This window comes from Trematomus bernacchii, unplaced genomic scaffold, assembly GCF_902827165.1.
Source record: "Trematomus bernacchii unplaced genomic scaffold, fTreBer1.1, whole genome shotgun sequence".
Classification (NCBI taxonomy): Eukaryota; Metazoa; Chordata; class Actinopteri; order Perciformes; family Nototheniidae; genus Trematomus; species Trematomus bernacchii.
Window position 1 is genome coordinate 254,351 of NW_022987666.1, and position 25,935 is coordinate 280,285.

The 25,935-nt window shown below is 43.3% G+C and overlaps 1 protein-coding gene across 1 annotated transcript; it reads left to right on the forward strand.

Annotated features, from left to right (window-relative positions):
* The first annotated feature begins 236 nt into the window (after positions 1-236).
* On the forward strand, positions 237-25,275 carry fam83c (family with sequence similarity 83 member C). Its single transcript, XM_034135805.1, is given in 6 exon segments — positions 237-1,047; positions 7,738-7,903; positions 12,907-12,945; positions 12,948-13,032; positions 22,186-22,413; positions 24,176-25,275. Coding segments are annotated over 6 exon segments (1,776 nt in total). The 5' UTR covers positions 237-540; the 3' UTR covers positions 24,927-25,275.
* Positions 25,276-25,935: the final 660 nt, after the last annotated feature.

The following is a 25,935-nucleotide window of genomic DNA, read 5'->3' on the forward strand; positions in this document are numbered from 1 at the left end:
TATTGGTAAATCTCAGATCTTAAAAAATAAAACACTATCAATACGGGTGTGCTGGCTCACATGGGACCTTTACTTTTGAAATATTTACCGGAAGTAGCATATCTGTTGCAAACTGGAGAGATAAGATGGTAAGGGAGAGGAGGGAGGAGGGAAGGGGGAGGAGACTCTCTCCCAGCTGGGGACCAATCACAGGACAGGTAGCAACAGGTGAGAGGGAAACACACACCTCTCACACACACACACTGCTGCGGAGACATGACAGGGAACTAGAGAAGCGAGGACCATTACAGCCACGGAGGAAAAACTCCTTCCTTTGGATTAAAAGCGCTTCTATACCCCGGGACAGAATATAAAAGCACTTTAAAGAGTGTCCGCGCGGAGGGAGAGCTACTTTAGAGGTTTTAAAACATGTTTTCAGGAGCGGTGTAGTTTATTCTGGGCTGCTTTAGTTTGTTCTGATGTCTCCTCTGGTGCAACAATGCGCGTAGAGACGCTTTATTTCAGGGACTAGTTTGAGGTTTTTTAAATCAGATCTGAATCATGCAGAGCTCCGAGAGTCTGAGGCCGGCTCAGTCGGCCAGGAAGCCGCTGGGGAAGCTCTCTTCCCGGCTGGAGGAGGTGAAGAACCCGTGGAGACAGGTCTCCTCTCTGGAGCTCAGCCACAACGAGGCGGCGCGCCTGGCCACGGACGCGCTCCTGGAGCAAGGTGAGCACGAGTACAGGAGGGTGCTGACGGAGGAGCGCGAGGTGAGCTTCCTGTCCCAGCAGGAGGTCCAGTACATCACCCGGTACTCTGCAGCCGCTGCCTCCAAGACCTCCTGCGGGCCGGACAGCTCCAATGACCGGGACTTCGAGGAGGATGTGTCCGAGCTCACCTCCGGGACTTATTTCCCCATGATGTCCGATGAGGAGCCGCCGATGCTGGAGCTCGGCTGGCCGGAAAACCCTAACAGATTCGGGCCATCAGAGACCCAGATCTACTTCCAGAGGGACAAGAGCCACAACGTGAAGGACCTGATCCGGTCCCTGATCAACCAGGCCAAGAAGGTGAGAGGCTCGGGGTCAAAGTGAGGGATAATGAGGGTATCTGAGGTCATAGAAACATGAGGATAATATATTGCAGTGTGCTTTAAATTAACATGAGTTATTTATATATCAGTACATATATTTTTTGCATGTATTTCTGGAGTCATTTGTGTCTTAATTTGGTAGTTTTGCACTTTATACTATCTTTGGAAGCCAATATTGTACTTTTTACTCCATTATACTTATTTTTAGGGTTAGGGTTCATTTGTATTTGTATTTGATTCACCATTCATCGTCCCACAGAGGGGACATTTACATTCTGCATTTGACCCATCTTAGTGTTAGGAGCAGTATCTGAAAGTATGCAGTCACAGAAACATGAGGATCATGTATTGCAGTGAGCTTTAATGAACACAAATCCCCCTAATTGTTGCTATTGTATGTCAGTACATATCACTTTTTTTTAATGTCTTTCTGGAGTCTTATTTGGGTAGTTTTTGGTCTTAATTTGGTAGTTTTGCATACTTTATACTTCTACACCACTATTTATGGAAGCCAATATTAAAGTTCTGAGTACTTCTTTCAACTCTGACATTTGGTATCTGGGGTTTTGAGCTCATCGAGTCACAGAAACATGAGGATAATGTATTGCAGTGTGCTTTCATTAACAACAATCCCCCTAATTGTTGCTATTTTATATCGGCACATATATATCAGTGTCATTTGTGTCCTGTTGTGGTAGTCTGGTGTCTCTTTTCAGTCATCTCTTTTGCAGTTAAGTCATTTTTGCACATTGATGTGTGTCTTCTTTTGGTAGGTTAGCATCTCCCTGTAGTCCTTTCAGGATGTTTTCTATGTTCATTGAGTACTTTTAAAGTACTGTACCTAATATTGAGGTACTTGTACACAACCTGAGTATCCTATCTTATTTTTATAATACTTTATACTCCTCTACTACATTTTAGTAGACAATATTGTCCTTTTTATATTAGTATATTTTGATCCCAACGCATTTGTACTTTAACTTAAAGGGGACCTATCATGCAAAATGCACTTTTGTACGTCTTTTCCACATGAATATGTGTCCCCGGTGTTCCAGGGAACTCACCAAGTGTCAGAAAACACAACCCTCTCTATTTTCCTCCATACCCAAATCTCTAAAAAAGGGGCTGCAACGGATCTGATAAAAACTGATCCAGATTTGAACACTGTCCTGACGTCAGGACGGTGGCGCTACGGCTATTGGGCCAACTCCACCAATCAGGAGGAGACAGCCACGGCCATTGCCGTTCGAAAGCGCTGGAGACGCTGTAGTACATATGCCAGGCCTGTAAGTGGCGCTGTAGTCTGCCACAAAAGCAGCGAAGAAGACTTCCCGCCCATAGTTACCATGGTTACCCTTCTGTTTATTCTCCACTGTGGCTTTCTTTCTCCCTCCCCGAGGCAAGCGTTTGCTCCCGCTGCTTTAATTCAATGCAATCCCTCCCCGTCGAGGCAAGCACTGTAATTCTCTCCGGTTAGTCCACCAGCAGATGACAAACACCCACCTCTCCGCCTCTTCCAAGGAACCAGGGGACCGGGCGGCAGAGTTTCAGTTTCAGTTTCTTTCGCCGGTCAAGATGTCCGTTAAAGTTTAAATCTTCCAGACAAAATTAGAAAAGTGCCGGTGAAAGGTCTTCTTTGTTATTTATTGAGCTTTAAAACAAATGAATAACGACTCTATATAATAACACACGGAGGACGGAGATCTCTTTTTCTCCCCCTCTTCTGACAGCCCAGCAGCTGATCAGAGCACGTCTCCCCTCTCCTGCAGGGGGGCGTGGTCAGCAGAATCAGACCCGTAGACAGCAAACAGCACATAGAGCGAAATGAGGCATGGCTAAAATGCATGATCTGTTTGGTATTTTGAAAACAGAAACGTATAAATATACCTTATATAGGTATGGCCCTACAATATATCATTTACATATAGCATGATAGGTCCACTTTAAGGAAGGTCTTGAAGGCACGACTTTTACTTACTTTTGCACAATTAACAATAATCTCCAGTTATTTAAATTATTGCTGTTTTTATTTTGGATGCTGCCACCTCATAGTGGTAGAGTCCTGCCACACAAAAACACAACCTTATTCACACGCCAGTCTGAAGAGGTGTCTTCATGGTTCCTTTGTGTCTCTATCTGGGCTTTTTGCAGCAGTTGTTTGGTCTTGTTATTGTTGTTGTTTACGTCACCTTTCTGTAGACAGTTTGCCTCTCTTTGTAGTCTGTTGTGTCTTTGTGACATCTTGTCTCTTTGCAGTTGCACAACGTAGATGAGTAGAAGAAAAGGAGGGTTTGATAATGGCTTCACAGTGACGTAGGAACCTGAATATTGGGTGATGTGAATCAGAGTACGCCTGCCTCAGCGAGCGATGGTGTTGTTTCCTGACTAACACGTCTCCTCCTGTGTCGGCACTTTTTTGTTTTTCATGCTTCCACCTGAATGCATCCTTTCTGCCTGCAGAGGTTCCCCCCCCCTCCTGCTGTCATGTTGGATCCTCTTCTCTGTGAGCAGTGAGCAGACACTCCTTTAGTAACCTCAGGGAAAACTCTCTATTACCTCTCTACAGTACGGAGGCCCACAGGTGCTAACGTGCTAACGTGCTACATCGACCCAGAACACTTCAACAAAACAGCTTCAGAAAGGATGCAGATATAGAAACACAAAGGTTCCTCATGAAGAAACATCTTCAGCAACTTGACAACTCATGCAGCGTTTAGAGAACATCCAGCACCTTGAGGACACATGCAGCGTTTACTGAAAGCTGCAGAAACCAAACGCTGAAGAAGCTCAAAACACAACGGAGACCAGGGGACACTAAAGAGTGACGCACACAGCTGGGAGACCAGGGGACACTAAAGAGTGACGCACACAGCTGGGAGACCAGGGGACACTAAAGAGTGACGGCTGTGTGCGTCACTCTTTAGTGTCCCCTGGTCTCCCCACTCTTTAGTGCCCCCTGGTCTCCAGCTGTGTGCGTCACTCTTTAGTGTCCCCTGGTCTCCAGCTGTGTGCGTCACTCTTTAGTGTCCCCTGGTCTCCAGCTGTGTGCGTCACTCTTTAGTGTCCCCTGGTCTCCCAGCTGTGTGCGTCACTCTTTATCGTTGTGTCTCATGTTGGTAGTGTTGCCTCTGCATTGAGTCATATTGTGTTGGCTTATGACTGCTCTCTGTCTCACTGCAGCCTTTTGGACGTCTTGTATCTCTTTTTCGTCTTTTGAACGTCTCTCTGCAGGCTTTTTGTGTCTCTGGACGTCTTCTGTCTGCTTTGAGTTGTTCTGCACGTCTTTCTGCAGTCGTGTTGTGTCTTATTTTGGTAGTCTGACTCTCTGACTCTCTGTTATTGGACGTACCCCTCTGATATGTTAATGTCACTTCAAACAGAAGCTCTGCTATCACCGATTACCTCTGACCCCGTGGTGACCTCTGACCCCGTGACCCCCGACAGACTCTGAGAAAGCTGTCAAAATAAAACAAAAGCAATAAATAATGTCCGAATTATTCAGCAGCTCTGTCTGTTGCATGTCGCAGAATCATCTCATAAATAACAAACAGTCAGTTCACTGGCAGACCGTCGGACACACGCTGCATGAGTCACCACACACACACACACACACACACACACACACACACACACACACACACACACACACACACACACACACACACACACACACACACACACACACACACACACACACACACACACACACACACACACACACACACACACACACACACACACACACACACACATACAGTTTCACAGCAGAATAGAGAACAAGCCTCAAAGCTTTAAAAAGTCTGAATGTCAGCATTAAAAAACTGTAGATCAAATATTGAAAGGCTTTCTGGTCGTATGCAATGAAAATCTGAAGAACCAGTCTCCTCCAACAGTGCCACATACTGAAATGAAGAGATATAATGGTGCAAGTATCAGCCGAGGTGGAAAAGAAATTGAGATCTGAACAAAAGTGACGTTTTTGTTTTTAGTTCTGAGATTAAAGTCAGAAAGAATCAATGTCTTTTAGTCAGAACTCCAAAAACAAAGTCACACGTGGCACGAATCCTCTTCTGTGTCATCTTATCATATGTTGTTGACTGCTGACTCAGCACATCTCTGCACTGCGTGTGTGTGTGTGTGTGTGTGTGTGTGTGTGTGTGTGTGTGTGTGTGTGTGTGTGTGTGTGTGTGTGTGTGTGTGTGTGTGTGTGTGTGTGTGTGTGTGTGTGTGTGTGTGTGTGTGTGTGTGTGTGTGTGTGTGTGTGCGTGTGCGTGTGCGTGTGCGTGTGCGTGTGCGTGTGCGTGTGCGTGTGCGTGTGCGTGTGCGTGTGCGTGTGCGTGTGCGTGTGCGTGTGCGCGCGCGCGTGCGTTGAGACGTTCACAGTTAAAGTGAAATGGAAATCCAGATGTTTAATAGTTTGTGAACTTATTTAAGATACCTGCGTGATGTTCTGTTGCAGAGTGTCCTGTACACTGGCTGCTCCAAAAACAGGTTGAACAATAATGAAAACAAGCTGTTTTCCCTTGAAATAAGTCCAACAATCTGCCAATAGAACAAGTGAACATGTGCTTGGTTAGATTTCTTGAAATAAGAAGGGATATTTAGATCAGATCTTGTAATTATCTGGGTCAATCAGATGCCGCAAATGCTCAAATGTTAGTTGGTGATTTTCTAATACATATGTAATGTGTTTCATCTGAGATACAACTCAAAATAAGATGTTTTGACTGAACAAGATGAGGCATTGTCTAAAAACCAGACCCGATATCTCACTGCAGTGTTACTTCTGAAGTTATTGTGTCTCACATCAGGTGGAGAGACATATTCTGACTAGATATTAGACACAGATACTGGGCAAGATTTAGAGTTTTTGTCGTGTACATGATGGGATCGTGGAAGTTTTAGAGGTATGACCGACACATGTTCCAGAGGACTGAGAACAGGTTGAACGTGTTCCTCAGAGACAAGCATAATTTTATGTCCCTATTCCTAAATGGTTGAGTCATAAATGCTCAGTAATCTACATTTTATAGATGTGTCATTAAACTAGGGCTGAACAATGTAAAACATGGCTAACTGCGATTATTTCAACTGATATTGCATTGAGATATATTCTTCAAATTCAGAGAGAATGATCACTTTTTTAGATAAAGTTATTATTAGGGATGTCCCGATCACCTTTTTTTGCTCCCGATCCGATTCCGATCATTTGATTTTGACAATCTGCCGATACCGATTTTTCCCGATCCGATCTTTATGCAATGCATTAAGAGAAAAAAAAGGTAACAGATAACGGCTGGTCATCCAACGCGATGAATTCAGCTATCTTGGCTGTTATGTTTTTGGCCTTTTCACTGTTCTGGGGCAGTTTCTCTTTCCTTTTAAAAGTCTCTGAAAGTGTCGTTGTTTCAGTGCCGTTACCTGAGTGGCCGCTGTGTACTCGTCGTGTTGTTGGTGGTGTTTGTATTAGATTGGTCGTGTTGAACGTAGCTCTGTTCTTTCCACCACGCGGAACCTCCGCCTTGCAAACATTGCATCTGGCTGTTACACTGCCTTCGCTTTCAATTTTATAATACTTCCAAACTCCTGACATTTTCTCTGTCCCAACTCCCGAGGCACCAGCTGAACGTAGCCTCTCGTTAGCTTACTGCTACTATTAGACACTGCGCCCACTCTGTTGCCAGATTTGAGAGAAATAAGCAACCAGGTCGATGAAAACAAGCCCAAAAGAAGCAACACATACATGATGTTGTGTAATTTTACACCAAAACTAAGGCCTCAGGATGACTTTAAGACGTGAACATGGTCATTTTTGTTTTGTAACATTAAATAAAATAATAAAAATATTTTATAAAAAAAAAAAAAAAAGAAATCCCGATCCCCGATTTCTTTCTCCCGATTCCGATCTTTTTAAAATCACGTGATCGGCTCCGATCCCCGATCACGTGATCGGATCGGGACATCTCTAGTTATTATTGAAAAGGGCATGTACTGCTCATTTTGGTGGACTTTTAATGGTTGTATAGTAATGTTTCAGAATAATCTTACTGGCCTGAGTTGAATTGTCTAAGTTGAAAAATGTTGTATTAAAATGTTCAGATTACTTTATTGTCCATTAAATTAACATAGCATCAAACTGGTCTCTAAGATGATTGTTGTTGAAACTGTAACTCTGACTGTGTCTCTACTTTAAAGAGTCCTCTCCTGCTGATGTTCAGGTGTATATCAGTATGTAGTGTCTCTACTTTAAAGAGTCCTCTCCTGCTGATGTTCAGGTGTATATCAGTATGTAGTGTCTCTACTTTAAAGAGTCCTCTCCTGCTGATGTTCAGGTGTATATCAGTATGTAGTGTCTCTACTTTAAAGAGTCCTCTCCTGCTGATGTTCAGGTGTATATCAGTATGTAGTGTCTCTACTTTAAAGAGTCCTCTCCTGCTGATGTTCAGGTGTATATCAGTATGTAGTGTCTCTACTTTAAAGAGTCCTCTCCTGCTGATGTTCAGGTGTATATCAGTATGTAGTGTCTCTACTTTAAAGAGTTCTCTCCTGCTGATGTTCAGGTGTATATCAGTATGTAGTGTCTCTACTTTAAAGAGTCCTCTCCTGCTGATGTTCAGGTGTATATCAGTATGTAGTGTCTCTACTTTAAAGAGTCCTCTCTCTGCAGGTGATCGCTCTGGTGATGGACGTGTTCACGGACGTGGATCTTCTTTGTGATTTGATGGAAGCGTCCAATAAGCGGCGAGTCCCCGTTTACATCCTGCTGGACGAGAAGAACCTCGACTCCTTCACCGATATGTGCACCACGCTCGATATCCAGAGCTCGCACATGAGTGTGAGTACTTTTTTATTTATAGTTAAACCTCAGATGCATGCGTTTTAAATGTCTACTTAACGTTTGCGCACATTTTCCCCACATAGTATACAGTACAGTGTAAATAATCTAATCTGTGTCACACATCTTAAGCAATGTTCTGTTTCTGGAACCTTCCTAGAAACAAACCTTAAACCTGACTTAAAATCATTTGGAAACGCGTCACATTTGACCCGAGGACAACGGGTACATGTGACCGTATGAACAGAATGCACCTTCATGATCTCCACACAGGCTGCTGTCACAATCATGACACATGTGATAACAATACCCCTCACTTTTGAAGAGCTTTTTGAACATTAAAGGATGAAAACATATCACAGTAGATGTCGTGGCTTCCTTGTTTTTCTATCAAGCCACTAGACGCCTTAAACAGACATGTTTTAACCCGTTTTATTTGTGTTACTTACAGTTTGAAGAGTTGCTTGGCCTCCAATGGTTTAGATGGTATTGAGGAGAGAGTAGAGGAGAGAGGAGAGAGGAGAGGAGAGAGGAGAGAGGAGAGGAGAGGAGAGGAGAGGAGAGGAGAGGAGAGAGGAGAGGAGAGGAGAGAGGAGAGAGAGGAGAGGAGGACAAGACGAGAGGAGAGGAGAGGGGGAGAGAGGAGAGGGGAGGGGAGAGGAGAGGAGAAGAGAGAGGAGAAGAGGAGAGAGGAGAGGAGAGAGGAGAGGAGAGAGGAGAGGAGAGAGGAGAGAGGAGAGAGGAGAGAGGAGAGGAGAGGAGAGGAGAGGAGAGAGGAGGGAGGAGAGAGGAGAGAGAGGAGAGAGGAGAGGAGAGGAGAGGGGAGGAGAGAGGAGAGAGGAGAGGAGACAAGACGAGAGGAGAGGAGAGGGGAGAGAGAGAGGGGAGGGGAGAGGAGAGGAGAGGAGAGGGGAGAGGAGAGAGGAGACAAGACGAGAGGAGACAAGACGAGAGGAGAGGAGAGACCAACGTATGTATTGTTCCCGTCTTGATAAGGCTTATATAACTTAATAACTTAAAGCGTAATTGAACGGTTTTAAAAACTGTTCAACTCAACAGCGTCTTTCTAGCAGGCTGCCCATCACTGTCACTCTAGAGCAGGCGCCGTGGGAATTGTAGTCTTTTATAGTGTGTTGACTACAGACGTCACAATTAGGTGGTCCTTCTTATGAAACAAAGACCGGGCTCCAACAGTAGAGACGATACACACTGATGTGAACCTGAGAAGGAGCAGCATACGGCTCTGTAATGAAAAGCAGGCCCTTCGTCTTGTAATTGTTCCCTTCCAGTCCAAGATCTCTGAAAGTGAACAGACCTGTCCTCGGGGTGTGGTCTCCTGAGTGTCCTCGGGGTGTGATCTCCAGAGTGTCCTCGGGGTGTGGTCTCCTGAGTGTCCTCGGGGTGTGATCTCCAGAGTGTCCTCGGGGTGTGGTCTCCTGAGTGTCCTCGGGGTGTGATCTCCTGAGTGTCCTCGGGGTGTGGTCTCCTGAGTGTCCTCGGGGTGTGGTCTCCTGAGTGTCCTCGGGGTGTGGTCTCCTGAGTGTCCTCGGGGTGTGATCTCCTGAGTGTCCTCGGGGTGTGATCTCCTGAGTGTCCTCGGGGTGTGGTCTCCTGAGTGTCCTCGGGGTGTGGTCTCCTGAGTGTCCTCGGGGTGTGATCTCCTGAGTGTTCTGCAGACTCAGCAGTGTCACTGAGCTTCTAGAAGTCTCACTGCAGTGCGAGAGAGGAAGCAGAGGATCAGCATGTACAGAATCCTCCTGTCCAAACACTCCTCACTTCGGTTTGATCTAAACCTTTTGGTGTTCCTCTTCACTGACATGATGGTATGGCTGTGAGGAATCTGCAACACATTGACCCCCTAAGATGACATCATCACAATCTGACTACTAATTCATCCCGGGGAAAATGGGCTTCGTGAAAGTTGCTCCAAGAGAGTCCTGGTCTTGGAGTGACCAGGTGCCAACAAGCAACATGTGGGACGAAGAGGACGTCTTTGCGGGACATGTTACTGCGTTGCTAAGAGCTAGATTACATGTTTATATAATGTCTATCTAACCCTTAAGAATAAACATTTCTATTGAACTATAAGCTTATAAATATGAATAACAACGCTTTACTTTAGTTTAGTGTTTGCACAAACTATGCAAGTAAGTCATTCAATATATTTGTTTTGAATGGAATTAACAGAACAAATGATTATGACCAGAAAGAAATGACGTAGCTAGCTTACTGCCATGTGTGCTAAACGTTCATTAACCTGTTAAGCCCCAACGCCCCCGTCGGCGGGTCTTTTTTTTTCTCCACAAAAAAAAAAAAAAAAAAAAAAATTATTATTATTTTTTATTTTTTTATTTTTTATTAATTTTTTTTATTTTAATTTTTTTTCTTTGGATGGAATGAATACCTATGGTGATAATTCAATGTAATACATCATTTTTATAGTCTGGTACCTGAAAAATGTCAAATGGCACTGATGGAACCAGATGTACCCAAATGTGCCGAAAGCTTATTCCGCCTGGAACTTTTTTTTTCTAAATCTCTCTAAAAAGGTCAAATTTAACTTGTTTGCCTCAATCTTGATACAGGGTACTTATTATATGTTATAGTTTGGATTCCTAAAGCTTGTAGTCTACTAACCCATCATTCAAGGGTAGTTTTCACTATAAGTAATGTTTTTTCTTTAGGCGGAGGTAAGAATTTACCTTTTTTTACTATGTTCCATCTGAATTTACTCTGACTGAGAAACATCTATATTGATTCTGACACTTCTACATCCAACTCACAGATGTAACCTTGCTTTGATAAAAGAAATTATTCATATAACCCTTTTAGAAGTGAAGTTATAGTCATTTGTTTTGGGCATGTCATTTTCGAGCCTGAAACCTGAAAAACAGGCTCTGGGCTTAACAGGTTCAATCAGCTGCTGGTCCCTCATCTCTTCTGCGTTCAGGAGGAATGTATCCATAGATCCATATTTTCGTTATGAGCCAGGCGTTTCTTGAGAGTTTCGGGGAAGCGTCGCTTCAAAACGTATTCAGGCAAATCTGACAATAACTCTGTGGAATGTCCCTCGACCGGCTGCACCCATACGTTCAGTCATTTCTCTGTTGATTGATTGACATCTGACTCAGCTAATGGTGATAGCTCTCGCTTTCTACACACCTTTGTATGAACGCCTTGTTTTAGACGGGCGACTGTCAATCAAATGCGGGACATCGGCTAAATGTGTGGGACAAATGATAAGCATGCTCCTATCTAAGAGTCGCCTTGAGTCTGTTTAAAGAAACCAGCTCTCTGAGTCTACCGAACATTTCTGAAAATAAAAATTAAAGTTAAAATATGTGCAATAAAAAGATTCAATATATCAGAATAAGAATATTTAAATATAAATAAGAAGCTAAAAGAAAACATAGAATAAAGACAACCTTTAATTAAATAAACGTCTATACAGATAAGAAGTTAGAGTAGAAATCTGCAAATTAAAAATATGAATATTTATAAAACATTAGAGGTTAAGGTGAGGGTGCAATCAATAGATACAATATATAAGAATAAGGATATTTATACAAACATGTTCAATTAAATTAAATGGAATAAAAAATATTCATGTAAATATCAAAAGTTGAAAGTAAGAGAGTTAAAAATAAATAGAGATAATAAATTAGAGAAGTCACTCAGAGTGTTTGACACACACAAACACACACACACACACACACACACACACACACACACACACACACACTCCTGTCTCCACAGATGATATCGTATGTTCCCAGTTATGAATCATCCGTCACACACAGGTTCCTCTGCTTTTATAATCGTGCAGTGAGATGAACCGAACGCTGACTGCAGGAAATAAACAAAAACATCAGAGAGTGTTCAGGAGAAAAGTGAAATGCAATAGAAAGTAGGGATGCCAGCGATTATTCGATTTTTCGAATATTCGTTACAGTCTCCATAATCGAAAATTATTTTTAAAATTCGATTTTATTTATATATATTTTTTATTATTATTTATGTTTTTCTTTTTTTTCCTGGCTTAGTTTCAACCAAAATATAAACTAATGCTAATAATAGTAATAGTATTAATAATTGTAAATGGCCATTGGTCACACCACCAGTTTGTTTTACTGTAAACTTGGAGGAAGCCAGCAGCGCAGGCTGCGCAGAGTGCAGCCTACTACACACCGACCCCCCCCCCCCCTCTCCGTCACACGTGCGATTGATTTATTGGCGATATCCAGAACAGTGAGAACAACACAACTAAAGATGAACAAAGAAGAGTTTGAGTTCGAACTACTTCGAACTGACAAGTGCAAATGAAGTAAAATGCAAGCTTCTTCTCTCCCGCGGTGGGGTGGTGGGGGGGGGGGCGGCGAATAATCGATTAATATTCGCCAGGGCTGTCCGATTTTCGAATTTGATCATGGTCAGTTTCTGGCATCCCTAATAGAAAGATGCTCCTATGCCTTCAGCTTCACCTGTTACATCACATCACATCACATCACATCACATCACATCACATCACATCACATCACATCACATCACATCACATCACATCACATCACATCACATCACATCACATCACATCACATCACATCACATCACATCACATCACATCACCTCACATCACATCACATCACATCACATCACATCACATCACATCACATCACATCACATCACATCACATCACATCACATCACATCACATCAACACATCACATCACATCATCACATCACATCACATCACATCACATCACATCACATCATCACATCACATCACATCACATCACATCACATCACATCACATCACATCACATCACATCACATCACATCACATCACATCACATCACATCACATCACATCACATCACATCACATCACATCACATCACATGTCATTTGTAAGTCGCTTTTATCCAAAGCGACTTACAAATGTTCATTACTGTGGACAATCCCACACTTGTGTTACTAACGTGTGTGTGTGTTGTGGTAGGTGTACAGAACATGCGTTATTCGCACACACTTGTGGGGACACGTACTGCACAAGAGCGGCAAGAAGTTCAGCGGTCAGGTCCTCGAGACGTTCCTGATCATCGACTGTGAAGAGGTCATCGCAGGGTCGTACAGGTGAGGACATACACACACACACACCACTTATATCAGTCACTATGCATGTGCGTCACTTTTTAGTGTCCCCTGGTCTCCCAGCTGTGTGCGTCACTCTTTAGTGTCCCCTGGTCTCCAGCTGTGTGCGTCACTCTTTAGTGTCCCCTGGTCTCCCAGCTGTGTGCGTCACTCTTTAGTGTCCCCTGGTCTCCCAGCTGTGTGCGTCACTCTTTAGTGTCCCCTGGTCTCCCAGCTGTGTGCGTCACTCTTTAGTGTCCCCTGGTCTCCCAGCTGTGTGCGTCACTCTTTAGTGTCCCCTGGTCTCTCAGCTGTGTGCGTCACTCTTTAGTGTCCCCTGGTCTCTCAGCTGTGTGCGTCACTCTTTAGTGTCCCCTGGTCTCTCAGCTGTGTGCGTCACTCTTTAGTGTCCCCTGGTCTCCCAGCTGTGTGCGTCACTCTTTAGTGTCCCCTGGTCTCCCAGCTGTGTGCGTCACTCTTTAGTGTCCCCTGGTCTCCCAGCTGTGTGCGTCACTCTTTAGTGTCCCCTGGTCTCTCAGCTGTGTGCGTCACTCTTTAGTGTCCCCTGGTCTCTCAGCTGTGTGCGTCACTCTTTAGTGTCCCCTGGTCTCTCAGCTGTGTGCGTCACTCTTTAGTGTCCCCTGTCCCCTGGTCTCTCGGCTGTGTGCGTCACTCTTTAGTGTCCCCTGGTCTCTCAGCTGTGTGCGTCACTCTTTAGTGTCCCCTGGTCTCTCAGCTGTGTGCGTCACTCTTTAGTGTCCCCTGGTCTCCCAGCTGTGTGCGTCACTCTTTAGTGTCCCCTGGTCTCCGTTGTGTTTGAGCTTCTTGCAGCGTTTGGTTTCTGCAGCTTTTAGTAAAAGCTGCGCATGTCTCCTCAAGTTGCTGAATGTTCTCTAAAAGCTGCATGTGTTGACAAGTTGCTGGAGATGTTTCTTCATGTGGAACATTTGGGTTTTTATATCTGCATCCTTTCTGAAGCTGCAGCGAGTTTCCCCAGCTATCAGCCTCCTTACAAAAATGCCTCATTACCAAACTAAATAGTTAGAAACAGAACGCCTGCAAAACTTTGAAAAATAAATCTGAGAGCCACAACAATGACTCATTGTACGATCAGAATTTGATCCATTATGTCCGGTAAAATTAGACTTAACAGAAGATGAGTGTTCTCGTCATCGTTAGCACTCCTCAGCCTGTGAAAACACTTGTTTGTCAGTGAGGCTGTCATGATGTTTGTCATTTGCATCAAGCTGCAGATATGTAACAAGGCCTGGAAGAAGCCTGGGATTAAAATATGATGTGTGAGACGATGTTAACTCTTCATATGGAAACATGAACGAGCAATGAAGGGAACGCAACAAGTGTAAACGTTCAAATATCAGAGTCTGTGGCCTCGCACGATTAGCATTAGCATTTCACTTTGCATGCTGCCTGATAAGCAGTGTGTGTGTGTGTGTGTGTGTGTGTGTGTGTGTGTGTGTGTGTGTGTTGAACAGTGCTCTTATTGTGACTCTTGGTGCCATTTGAAACTGTCGTGAGAATACCTGAGTAATACCTGTAATTACTGCTGTAGCTCAGAGAGGACTGTCAGCCGTATATGATTTAATACCACTATCATTTATTGTTTAAAATACTTTCACTTGCTGCTTAGTTTTTAACTAATGAAAGAAAGGTTTAAGATCTAATCTACAGGTGCACTACACTATTCATTTGAATTAAATTCATATTGAAAAGCTATAGTTTGTTATAACTGGAGATAATTACATTGAATTCCCCCATGCAGGATAAATTAAGCAAGTCTTCAATTTCTTCTTCTCGTTTTTAAATCACTATTACTTTAGGTAAGGCTGCTGTTTGACAGATTGAGCAACCTCCGTGAACAATGAGCAGCATACACGAACGATGACATTTAAAATATTTGTCGGGACCTTCAGAGTTTATATTAACGCATTCTTTCATCTTTCACTCCTGAGGTGTGTCTTCAGCTACACACCTTAAATCCTCTCAATCATTTCATTTCCTTCCTTGTTATGTCAAATACTGTCCCGTCCTTGTTGTTTTAATAATATTGTATTGTTTTCGTCTGACACGTTAGCCCAACATTAGCCACCTTTAGCTTAGCGGTGGTGACGTGAAGTCATGTGACCGTGCTGTAGTTCCTTTATAGCCCACCATTAGCCTCCTTTAGCTTAGCGGTGGTGACGTGAAGTCATGTGACCGTGCTGTAGTTCCTTGATAGCCCAACATTAGCCGCCTTTAGCTTAGCGGTGGTGACGTGAAGTCATGTGACCGTGCTGTAGTTCCTTGATAGCCCAACATTAGCCGCCTTTAGCTTAGCGGTGGTGACGTGAAGTCATGTGACCGTGCTGTAGTTCCTTTATAGCCCAACATTAGCCTCCTTTAGCTTAGCGGTGGTGAAGTCATGTGACCTTGTTGTAAGATAAGATAAGATAGGACTTTATTTATCCCGAAGGAAATTGTAGTTCTTTTATAGCCTAACGTTAGCTTTTTACTTCAGAAATCATAAAGTGGTGTTAATATGTGGAGATTATCCTAATGATCACCACATTTAACGTTAGCCACGTAGCCAAGATGGTGGTCGTTGAGTGTGAGAAGTGTCCAGCGTTCCACGTTCAACTTTCTTACCGTTATGAGAGAAATATCCGGTACTAATGGTGCATTTTGACAGACATTTGACATATTGAGACATTATGCACTTAAAAAACTGTTCTTGCATACACAGTACTAGCGATTCATTTGAGACTCTGCATTGGTGTGTGTTCAGGTGTGTGTGGATGGCGTGTGCAGCTGTGGAATGAAGGGCGAGGTGTGGGGAGCTGCCAGGTGAATTAGTTGAGGCAAATATTTCCTCTTATCACCTGAACACACCTGTCCCTCCCTCCTACGCTATCTATAAATGTTCCAATGCTGAAATGCAAAATGCTGCTTGGCACATTGATACCAGGAAGTGTCCGCTGTGAGAGACGGAGACTGATACCTTTGTTTAAGAAGCAAAGAATAACAATCACTGATTCACTGATAATAAGGAGGTAATTATTAGCTGTTGTTAGCTGTTATCTGTTAATGCACCACGTCCTGTTTAATGTTTACACAAACTATTTTCAGTAAGGAATAATGCCCGCTTCGCTGCACATTATTATATAAACCAATGACTTGAATTCTGTCTTCTTCTGCTGTTCCCTTTAGTGTTTACTTCCTGTCTGTCTTCTTCTGCTGTTCCCTTTAGTGTTTACTTCCTGTCTGTCTTCTTCTGCTGTTCCCTTTAGTGTTTACTTCCCGTCTGTCTTCTTCTGCTGTTCCCTTTAGCATTTACTACCCGTCTGTCTTCTTCTGCTGTTCCCTTAAGTGTTTACTTCCCGTCTGTCTTCTTCTGCTGTTCCCTTTAGTGTTTACTTCCTGTCTGTCTTCTTCTGCTGTTCCCTTAAGTGTTTACTTCCTGTCTGTCTTCTTCTGCTGTTCCCTTTAGTGTTTACTTCCTGTCTGTCTTCTTCTGCTGTTCCCTTTAGTGTTTACTTCCTCTCTTTTCCTCTTTCCTTCCCTTCCTTCATCCTCCTCAGCAAAGGTCATTATTTGACCTAGCAACAGTGTGTTATCGAGTATTAACAACCTCTGAAATGTCCAAATTGACCAATCAGAATTGTGTATTCAACCAAGCCGTGTAATAAAAAATAGGGATGCACCAATACATCGATGAAAGATCTGCCGATGTGTGACCGGGAGAAGTCGCGCTCGCTTCGTTTTATTTATATCTGACGAACAAAATCTGAAGTCTGGGCATTATTTTTTGAAGCATTACATTTGTGACTTTGTTAAACTGCTGCTACTCCCGTAACTACGCTCGCTAAACTCCTCTCTCGCTTTCTCTACACGCACGCGCCACACACATACCCCCCCCCCCTTGTTACTGTACTTAAGTACATATTTCTGGTATCAGTACTTTACTCCACGACTTTTTACTTTCTACTTCTTACATGTTGAACACAAATACCTGTACTTTCTACTTCTTACATGTTGAACACAAATACCTGTACTTTCTACTTCTTACATGTTGAACTCAAATACCTGTACTTTCTACTTCTTACATGTTGAACACAAATACCTGTACTTTCTACTTCTTACATGTTGAACACAAATACCTGTACTTTCTACTTCTTACATGTTGAACACAAATACCTGTACTTTCTACTTCTTACATGTTGAACACAAATACCTGTACTTTCTACTTCTTACATGTTGAACACAAATACCTGAACTTTCTACTTCTTACATGTTAAACACAAATACCTGTACTTTCTACTTCTTACATGTTGAACCCAAATACCTGTACTTTCTACTTCTTACATGTTGAACACAAACACCTGTACTTTCTACTTCTCACACTTTGAACACAAATACCTGTACTTTCTACTTCTTACATGTTGAACACAAATACCTGTACTTTCTACTTCTTACATGTTGAACACAAATACCTGTACTTTCTACTTCTCACATGTTGAACACAAATACCTGTACTTTCTACTTCTTACATGTTAAACACAAATACCTGTACTTTCTACTTCTTACATGTTGAACCCAAATACCTGTACTTTCTACTTCTTACATGTTGAACCCAAATACCTGTACTTTCTACTTCTCACATTTCCCAAACAGGCTGGTTCCTTTAGTTTGAATGTGTGTTTGGTGGCGTGATCATTATTATTTAGAGTCATTGCGTGCCTATTGATTTGAACACGATCCGTGTATCCATCATTTCCTGGTCTTCTCTAAAGAAGAGGGACCAATGAAAACGTTGTCATGTTGCCGTTGTTCAGCATGGAAACATTCATTAGCTAACAATGACATTATTGTTCTATTCATATAAAGGGAGGTCAGGTACTCTTTAAAACAGCTGCTAGTTATGGGTACTTTTTACTGAAGTACATTTCAAAGCCTTCTTTACTTTGACTTGAGTAAAGAAGTTTAGTCAGTACTTCTACTTTCACCAGAGTATTTTTAAACACGAGTATCTGTACTTCTACTTGAGTACAGGATGTGCGTACTTTTGCCATCTCTGGTTAAATGTCAGTATGAGATGAACTGGGACATTTCAAATTACCAGCACACACCACTTTCTTTGTTCCTTCAGGGACTCAAACCAGCAACCCTCCAGCTACTGCTTTGCTGTAGGGTTGGTGTGTCTGGGCCTTTACAGGGACCCAATATAAACACCGTCACACAGATAAGCTGAAGCAATAGAACTTAAAATGTCCCTTTAACGGTTACATGATTGGGAAATACATTATGATATGACATGTTATGACTTCTTAAGTAGAATTGGAGCGTCGAGCACAGCCTCTTTATTGCATGCCTTTAAGACGGTTTATAATGTACGGTGCATGAAGTGAAGGGCGTGCTCCGATCAGTTCCTCCTCGTGTGCACAGCATGTGATCAGTGAGTGATTGATGGCGGAGGAAAAGCCGTCCTGCAGGTTCAGAGTCTGAGCATGCATCTGTATCTCTGCAAACCTTCAACACTATTTCAATTCAGAAACAGATGTGTTGTTTGAATGCAGGATTGTTTTCTTTTTGTGTGTGGTATCGTCCCTTGCAGAGATGAATACATATCTTATTTAATGTTCAGTACGTTGTTGGATAAAGTGGATTATTGCTGCCTCTGGGACAAGTTACAGCAAGTTCTGCAAACAAGCCTGGGATCGAGCTTCTGTAATTATGACGAGCCAGATTCAAATCTCTATTTAAACTCTCTGAGAGTTCACAGAGGTTGCGCCCATTGTCAAACACGCTTACATAACAAGATGACACGCAGATAAGACCAGCTCACAGCAACACAATAAACCATATTTATACCAAGTCATAGTCAAGGCAGAGAATATATTTAACTTTTATTTTTAAAACCGTATTTTCTTGGAATGTAAAATGTTTGAGGATCAGATGTTAATGAAACAAGTAGTGTGTGTGTGTGTGTGTGTGTGTGTGGTGTGTGTGTGTGTGTGTGTGTGTGTGTGTGTGTGTGTGTGTGTGTGTGTGTGTGTGTGTGTGTGTGTGTGTGTGTGTGTGTGTGTGTGTGTGTGTGTGTGTGTGTGTGTGTGTGTGTGTGTGGTGTGTGTGTGTGTGTGTGTGTGTGTGTGGTGTGTGGTGTGTGTGTGTGTGTGGGTGTGTGTGTGTGTGTGTGTGTGTGTGGGTGTGTGTGTGTGGTGTGTGGTGTGTGTGTGTGTGTGTGTGTGTGTGTGTGTGTGTGTGTGTGTGTGTGTGTGTGTGGGTGTGTGTGGGTGTGTGGATCTAAGGAAGCCAATGCTAATGGAGATTCTACAGTGCAAACGTGCTATAGCTGTGTGCGTCACTCTTTAGTGTCCCCTGGTCTCCCAGCTGTGTGCGTCACTCTTTAGTGTCCCCTGGTCTCCCAGCTGTGTGCGTCACTCTTTAGTGTCCCCTGGTCTCCCAGCTGTGTGCGTCACTCTTTAGTGTCCCCTGGTCTACCAGCTGTGTGCGTCACTCTTTAGTGTCCCCTGGTCCCCAGCTGTGTGCGTCACTCTTAGTGTCCCCTGGTCTCCAGCTGTGTGCGTCACTCTTTAGTGTCCCCTGGTCTCCCAGCTGTGTGCGTCACTCTTTAGGTCCCCTGGTCTCCCCAGCTGTGTGGTCACTCTTAGTGTCCCCTGGTCTCCCAGCTGTGTGCGTCACTCTTTAGTGTCCCCTGGTCTACCAGCTGTGTGCGTCACTCTTTAGTGTCCCCTGGTCTCCCAGCTGTGTGCGTCACTCTTTAGTGTCCCCTGGTCTCCCAGCTGTGTGCGTCACTCTTTAGTGTCCCCTGGTCTACCAGCTGTGTGCGTCACTCTTTAGTGTCCCCTGGTCTCCCAGCTGTGTGCGTCACTCTTTAGTGTCCCCTGGTCTCCCAGCTGTGTGCGTCACTCTTTAGTGTCCCCTGGTCTCCCAGCTGTGTGCGTCACTCTTTAGTGTCCCCTGGTCACCCAGCTGTGTGTGTCACTCTTTAGTGTCCCCTGGTCTCCCAGCTGTGTGCGTCACTCTTTAGTGTCCCCTGGTCTCCCAGCTGTGTGCGTCACTCTTTAGTGTCCCCTGGTCTCCCAGCTGTGTGCGTCACTCTTTAGTGTCCCCTGGTCTCCCAGCTGTGTGCGTCACTCTTTAGTGTCCCCTGGTCTCCCAGCTGTGTCACTCTTTATTATCCCTATAATAGACTAACCTACTAAAGAGCTACAAACATAGGATAATGAGATCATAGGGTGGAAAGTTGTTGCATTTTATTAAATGAAAATGCAGCGTTGTAGAGAGTGAGTACAATATGTTCTAAATCTGTTTTCAAATGTCCAGGACTTCAGTTTCTGTTGGTAGCGAGTCCCACTGTGTTTGTTATCCCCTGCTCAGCCGTGAAAGCTTTATCAGCCCGGCGTTGCTGTCGCCAGCTGCTGGCAGATCAGCTGAGTCATCGTGGTGACTCAGCTGATCTCAGGGAACCGTTGATCCGCAGGTTCATCAGCTGGAGGTGGACGGAGATCATTTATTCAAAGACGGCTGATGATGAGTCTGAGTCACATTGGTGTTTTGTAATTCCTCCTTTACATGACTCTGATTTAGTTCATTATACCTGCAGTCTTTTAAAAGACACGATGCACACATGATACAATTACTCCTACCCAGGGTGCAATGCTGTGGACCTTCCTGATGTCACTTCCTGTTACCATTTGTGCATTCAGTTGTTCCTAATTATCATCGTTTAACACTTGTGGGTAGTGTCATGAACAATAATGAGCACATTCGGGGTTTTTTAAACACTTAAAGGAGAAGTGGTTAAATAATTAGCTCCGCCAACGAGGTTATATTTGGCTCATTTATTTGTCCGTCATTTCATTCCAGAAACATCCACCCTGGTGTCCATGAGATCTACATCTAGCTCAGTTCCTCCTGGAGTAAATCCACAAGCTACCCTGCAGTATACAAAGTCATTCAAACTAGCTGCACCTTTACCAGCTTTGAGAACACTTTCATGATCAATCATTATAAAACATATCATATATATTATTCTGAAATGGACCAATCTGCACAATGACTACTTTTACTGTCGCTACTTTAACTATATTTTGATGATAATACTTTTATACTTTCACTTGAGGAACATTTTGAATGCAGGACTTTTACTGTAACAGAGTATTCCTACACTCTGGTACTTCTACTTTTACTCAAGTACAAGATCTGAGTACTTCTACTTTTACTCAAGTACAAGATCTGAGTACTTCTACTTTTACTCAAGTACAAGATCTGAGTACTTCTACTTTTACTCAAGTACTAGATCTGAGTACTTCTACTTTTACTCAAGTACTAGATCTGAGTACTTCTACTTTTACTCAAGTACAAGATCTGAGTACTTCTACTTTTACTCAAGTACAAGATCTGAGTACTTCTACTTTTACTCAAGTACACGATCTGAGTACTTCTACTTTTACTCAAGTACAAGATCTGAGTACTTCTACTTTTACTCAAGTACACGATCTGAGTACTTCTACTTTTACTCAAGTACAAGATCTGAGTACTTCTACTTTTACTCAAGTACTAGATCTGAGTACTTCTACTTTTACTCAAGTACTAGATCTGAGTACTTCTACTTTTACTCAAGTACAAGATCTGAGTACTTCTACTTTTACTCAAGTACAAGATCTGAGTACTTCTACTTTTACTCAAGTACACGATCTGAGTACTTCTACTTTTACTCAAGTACAAGATCTGAGTACTTCTACTTTTACTCAAGTACAAGATCTGAGTACTTCTACTTTTACTCAAGTACACGATCTGAGTACTTCTACTTTTACTCAAGTACAAGATCTGAGTACTTCTACTTTTACTCAAGAACAAGACCTGAGTACTTCTACTTTTACTCAAGTACAAGATCTGAGTACTTCTACTTTTACTCAAGTACACGATCTGAGTACTTCTACTTTTACTCAAGTACAAGATCTGAGTACTTCTACTTTTACTCAAGAACAAGATCTGAGTACTTCTACTTTTACTCAAGAACAAGACCTGAGTACTTTTCCCCTGTATGCTTGTATTATTAGTTGTGAGTCACTTGGTATTGCCTTGTTGATATATGTGTCCTCACTCACCTTGTCTTTGACACCGTCTCCTCTGCAGCTTCACCTGGCTCTCGGCTCAGGTGCACAGCAACATGGTGATGCATTTCTCCGGCCGGATCACGGACAGCTTCGACCGGGAGTTTCGCTGCCTGTACGCCGACTCGCAGATCATCGACTGCTTCTTCAACACGGAGGAGGAGGGGGGGGGGCTGCCCTACTACCCCTCCTACCAGGCCATGATGACCCCCGGTGGCCTGGTCCCGGGGCTGGACCTCCTCCCAGACAGGTCATCATAATAATAATAATAATACAAGTTATTTAAGGCGTCTTTCATGACACCCAAGGACACCGTACAATTTGTTAAATATTCTGTTAGGAAAACTCCCTGGTCCCCGGCTTGAGCTTCAACCTCAGGATCCATGTATCTGTGATCCTCTCCAGAATGGAAGTGGTCATCACATACAGAGCATCAACTAGTTCCTGAGCAGTGTCCTTCACATGCTGATATCCAAGAGAGGGAGTTACACAGTCACAAGATGGAGGAATAGAAAGCAGTATTCAATGTTTACTTCAGATTAGCTCCACGTCAGAAATGAGCATGCTTGTCATATGTCTATCTCCATAGAGGCTGAATCATCATGTTAATCACATAGCTATCATATGCCTCAAACAGTCCTGATGCTCTTCTAGGTAATCATACATCCTGTCATGTTCACAGCTACAGTTGGGATACCTTTGTTAGCATGTTACTCTCATGTTGGAAGAGGACATTCAGTATTTTCACAACATATTCTAAGAGGTAAAACCAACAGAACATGATAAAAACACAAACATACCATCATGGAGAAGACAATTAAAGTGGACACACCTGGTAGGGACAGGTTATTCAGGGTAGACAGATGATAGGGAGCACTACAGTGAGTAGGCTGATCTGAACAGGGGTTTGTGTCAGACTGTTGGAGAGAGAGTTCCAGAGTTTGATAGGTACCAAGATTTGTTTTTTAAATGTTTATCCAAGGATGACCTGATTAATACATGTACTTAGTTACTCTACACCACTGATGCTAACTGTTAGGAAAATCCTGAATGTCCTCCTCCAACATGAGAGTAACATGCTAACAAAGGTATCCCAACTGTAGCTGTGAACATGACAGGATGTATGATTACCTAGAAGAGCATCAGGACTGTTTGAGGCATATGATAGCTATGTGATGAACATGATGATTCAGCCTCTATGGAGATAGACATATGACAAGCATGCTCATTTCTGACGTGGAGCTAATCTGAAGTAAACATTGAATACTGCTTTCTATTCCTCCATCTTGTGACTGTGTAACTCCCTCTCTTGGATATCAGCATGTGAAGGACACTGTTCAGGAACTAGTTGATGCTCTGTATGTGATGACTACTTCCATTCTGGAGAGGATCACAAATACATGGATCCTGAGATTGAAGCTCAAGCCGGGGACGAGTGATTATTAACATTTTTAAGTATTCAGAAAAAGTCAGCATTTTTGAGATTTTCAGAAAAAGTCATATTTTTGAGATTTTAAGAAAAAGTCAGATTTTTTAAATTTGAGAAAGTCAGATTTTTGAGGAAAAATTCAGATTTTTGAGGAAAATTTCAGATATTTTAGGAAAAAAACAACATTTTGAGAAAAAGTCCGAATTTTGAGATTTTGAGAAAAAATCCAAATTTTGAGATTTTGAAAAAAATCAGAATTTTGAGAAAAAGTCCGAATTTGAGAAAAAGTCAGAATTTTTCAGAAAAAAACCAACATTTTCAGAAAAAACTGAGTATTTTGTACATGACAGGATGTATGATTACCGACAAGAACCGGTATTCCTCCATCTTGTGACTGTGTAACTCCCTCTCTTGGATATCAGCATGTGAAGGACACTGTTCAGGAACTAGTTGATGCTCTGTATGTGATGACTACTTCCATTCTGGAGAGGATCATAAATACATGGATCCTGAGATTGAAGCTCAAGCCGGAGACGAGTGAGATTGTTCTAACACTAACCCTCCCTTCCCTCTCGTCCTGCAGCAGACAGCGGGACAGGGTTTGCTCTGAGAACTCCAGCAGCCAATCCAGTAACAGCGTGTCGAGTGTTAAGGCTGCGCCCGGCATGACCTCCAACACAGTCTACAAGGTCACCCAGAACCTCGACAAGAAGGAGTCCAACAGCAACCCCCTCCTGAGCCCAGAGCGGAGAGGCCAGACCCCGACACCCCCGGGAACACGAGGTTTGTCCAACGGGGGAACCCATCAAGATCGACCCCCGCCGGCGTACGGTCAGCAGATGGGCATCGAATGGAACAAACCCAACGCGGCGGACGTCATGCGGTCCAACATCGGCGGGGCTTCGTCCAAATTCCAGGCGTTGGGGTTGTACGATCACAAACCGAATATGTTCCACAGCCCAACCTCAAACTATCGGACGCATACGCCCTCCCCCATCACTGACATGAAACTCGCCCCCAAGCAAAGGACTCCCCCAAACCAGTTCTTCAACAAGCTATCGGACATATTCCTGCCCAACTCCAAGGAGACCTACAACACTCGGGGGTCTCCGTCGCCTATGGAGATTCCTCCCTGGGGGGGGCCGGACCTCACGGTGAACGAGCCGGAGAGCGAGCAGAGCCCACCCCCCCCGCCCTCCCCCACCGTGCTGATGAACCGGCATGACCAGAAGCGATTGACGCTGGGACACAGCAAGCTGGACCTGGTGAACCAGTACAACAAGATGAAATCCAGACAGGTGTACAGTCGCTTTGAGCTCAAGACATCCAATTAAACCGGGAACACATTTAGTTTTTTTTTTTTTCAAACCCTTTCCATTCCTCCGGCGTCTCTTCGTCGACCAATCAGAAGGTCGGTGCTTCCATCCCAAGCCCGTTGTTGTGTTTTAGAGCAAAAATATTTTCATCCCAAATTGCTCCTGATTGTGAGCAGTGTGTTTTCCTGATCACTTTGCAATGAATGAATGTGTGTCAATGGGTGAATGATGACTTGTATATGAGGAACCTTTACATGTACAGTAGGGATGAGACTCCATAGATGAAAGCAGCGCTACGTCACTTCCTGGCAAAAGTGACGGCCCCTTTCCGGTTGGAGCCAAGTGGAAAAGATCATTTTGTTTACTTGCAATTAGAAAAAAGGGTGGTATAAGAAAAATATCTTCTTCTTCAAGCCTCAATAGAGAGGATAAAAAGCACCAATACATTCATGTAAACCAGGGTTGCCAACTCTCACGCATCTGGCTTGTGACACTCTCTCAATCTCACGCTCTCACGCTGCCCAAACTATTCTCACGCCAAAAACAAGATGAACCCGCGATCCTTTTTGGTTGGTTATTTACAATGTTGAGTTGAGAGCTGCTCAAGCTGTCGATCCGCTCCCTCCCCGCCCCCACCACAACGTTAACAGACAGCAGAGCAGTGGGAGCCGGTTGCTCAATCCCCGACCCGTATTGCGCATGCGCAGATCTGAGATCCAGTAGAAATGATAAAAAGTAAAAGTCTGCTGCTTATTGTTCTACTAGGCCAAAATAGAGTCAAAGAGTATATGAGAGTGAGAGTGTGTTAATTAATATATTTGGCAGTTTGGAGTAAGTCTGTAGATTTGTGTGTGTGTGTGTGTTTCATGTATAGGCCTCTCACGATAATTAATTTTGTTGGATACATTTTCCAGGAAATTATTGCGATAAACGATAATATTGTCGGCACCGTTGTATGACCATTTTAGACCACTGACATAATGATAATATATAATAATAATTCAAGTACATCCTTTCAAACTGCTAG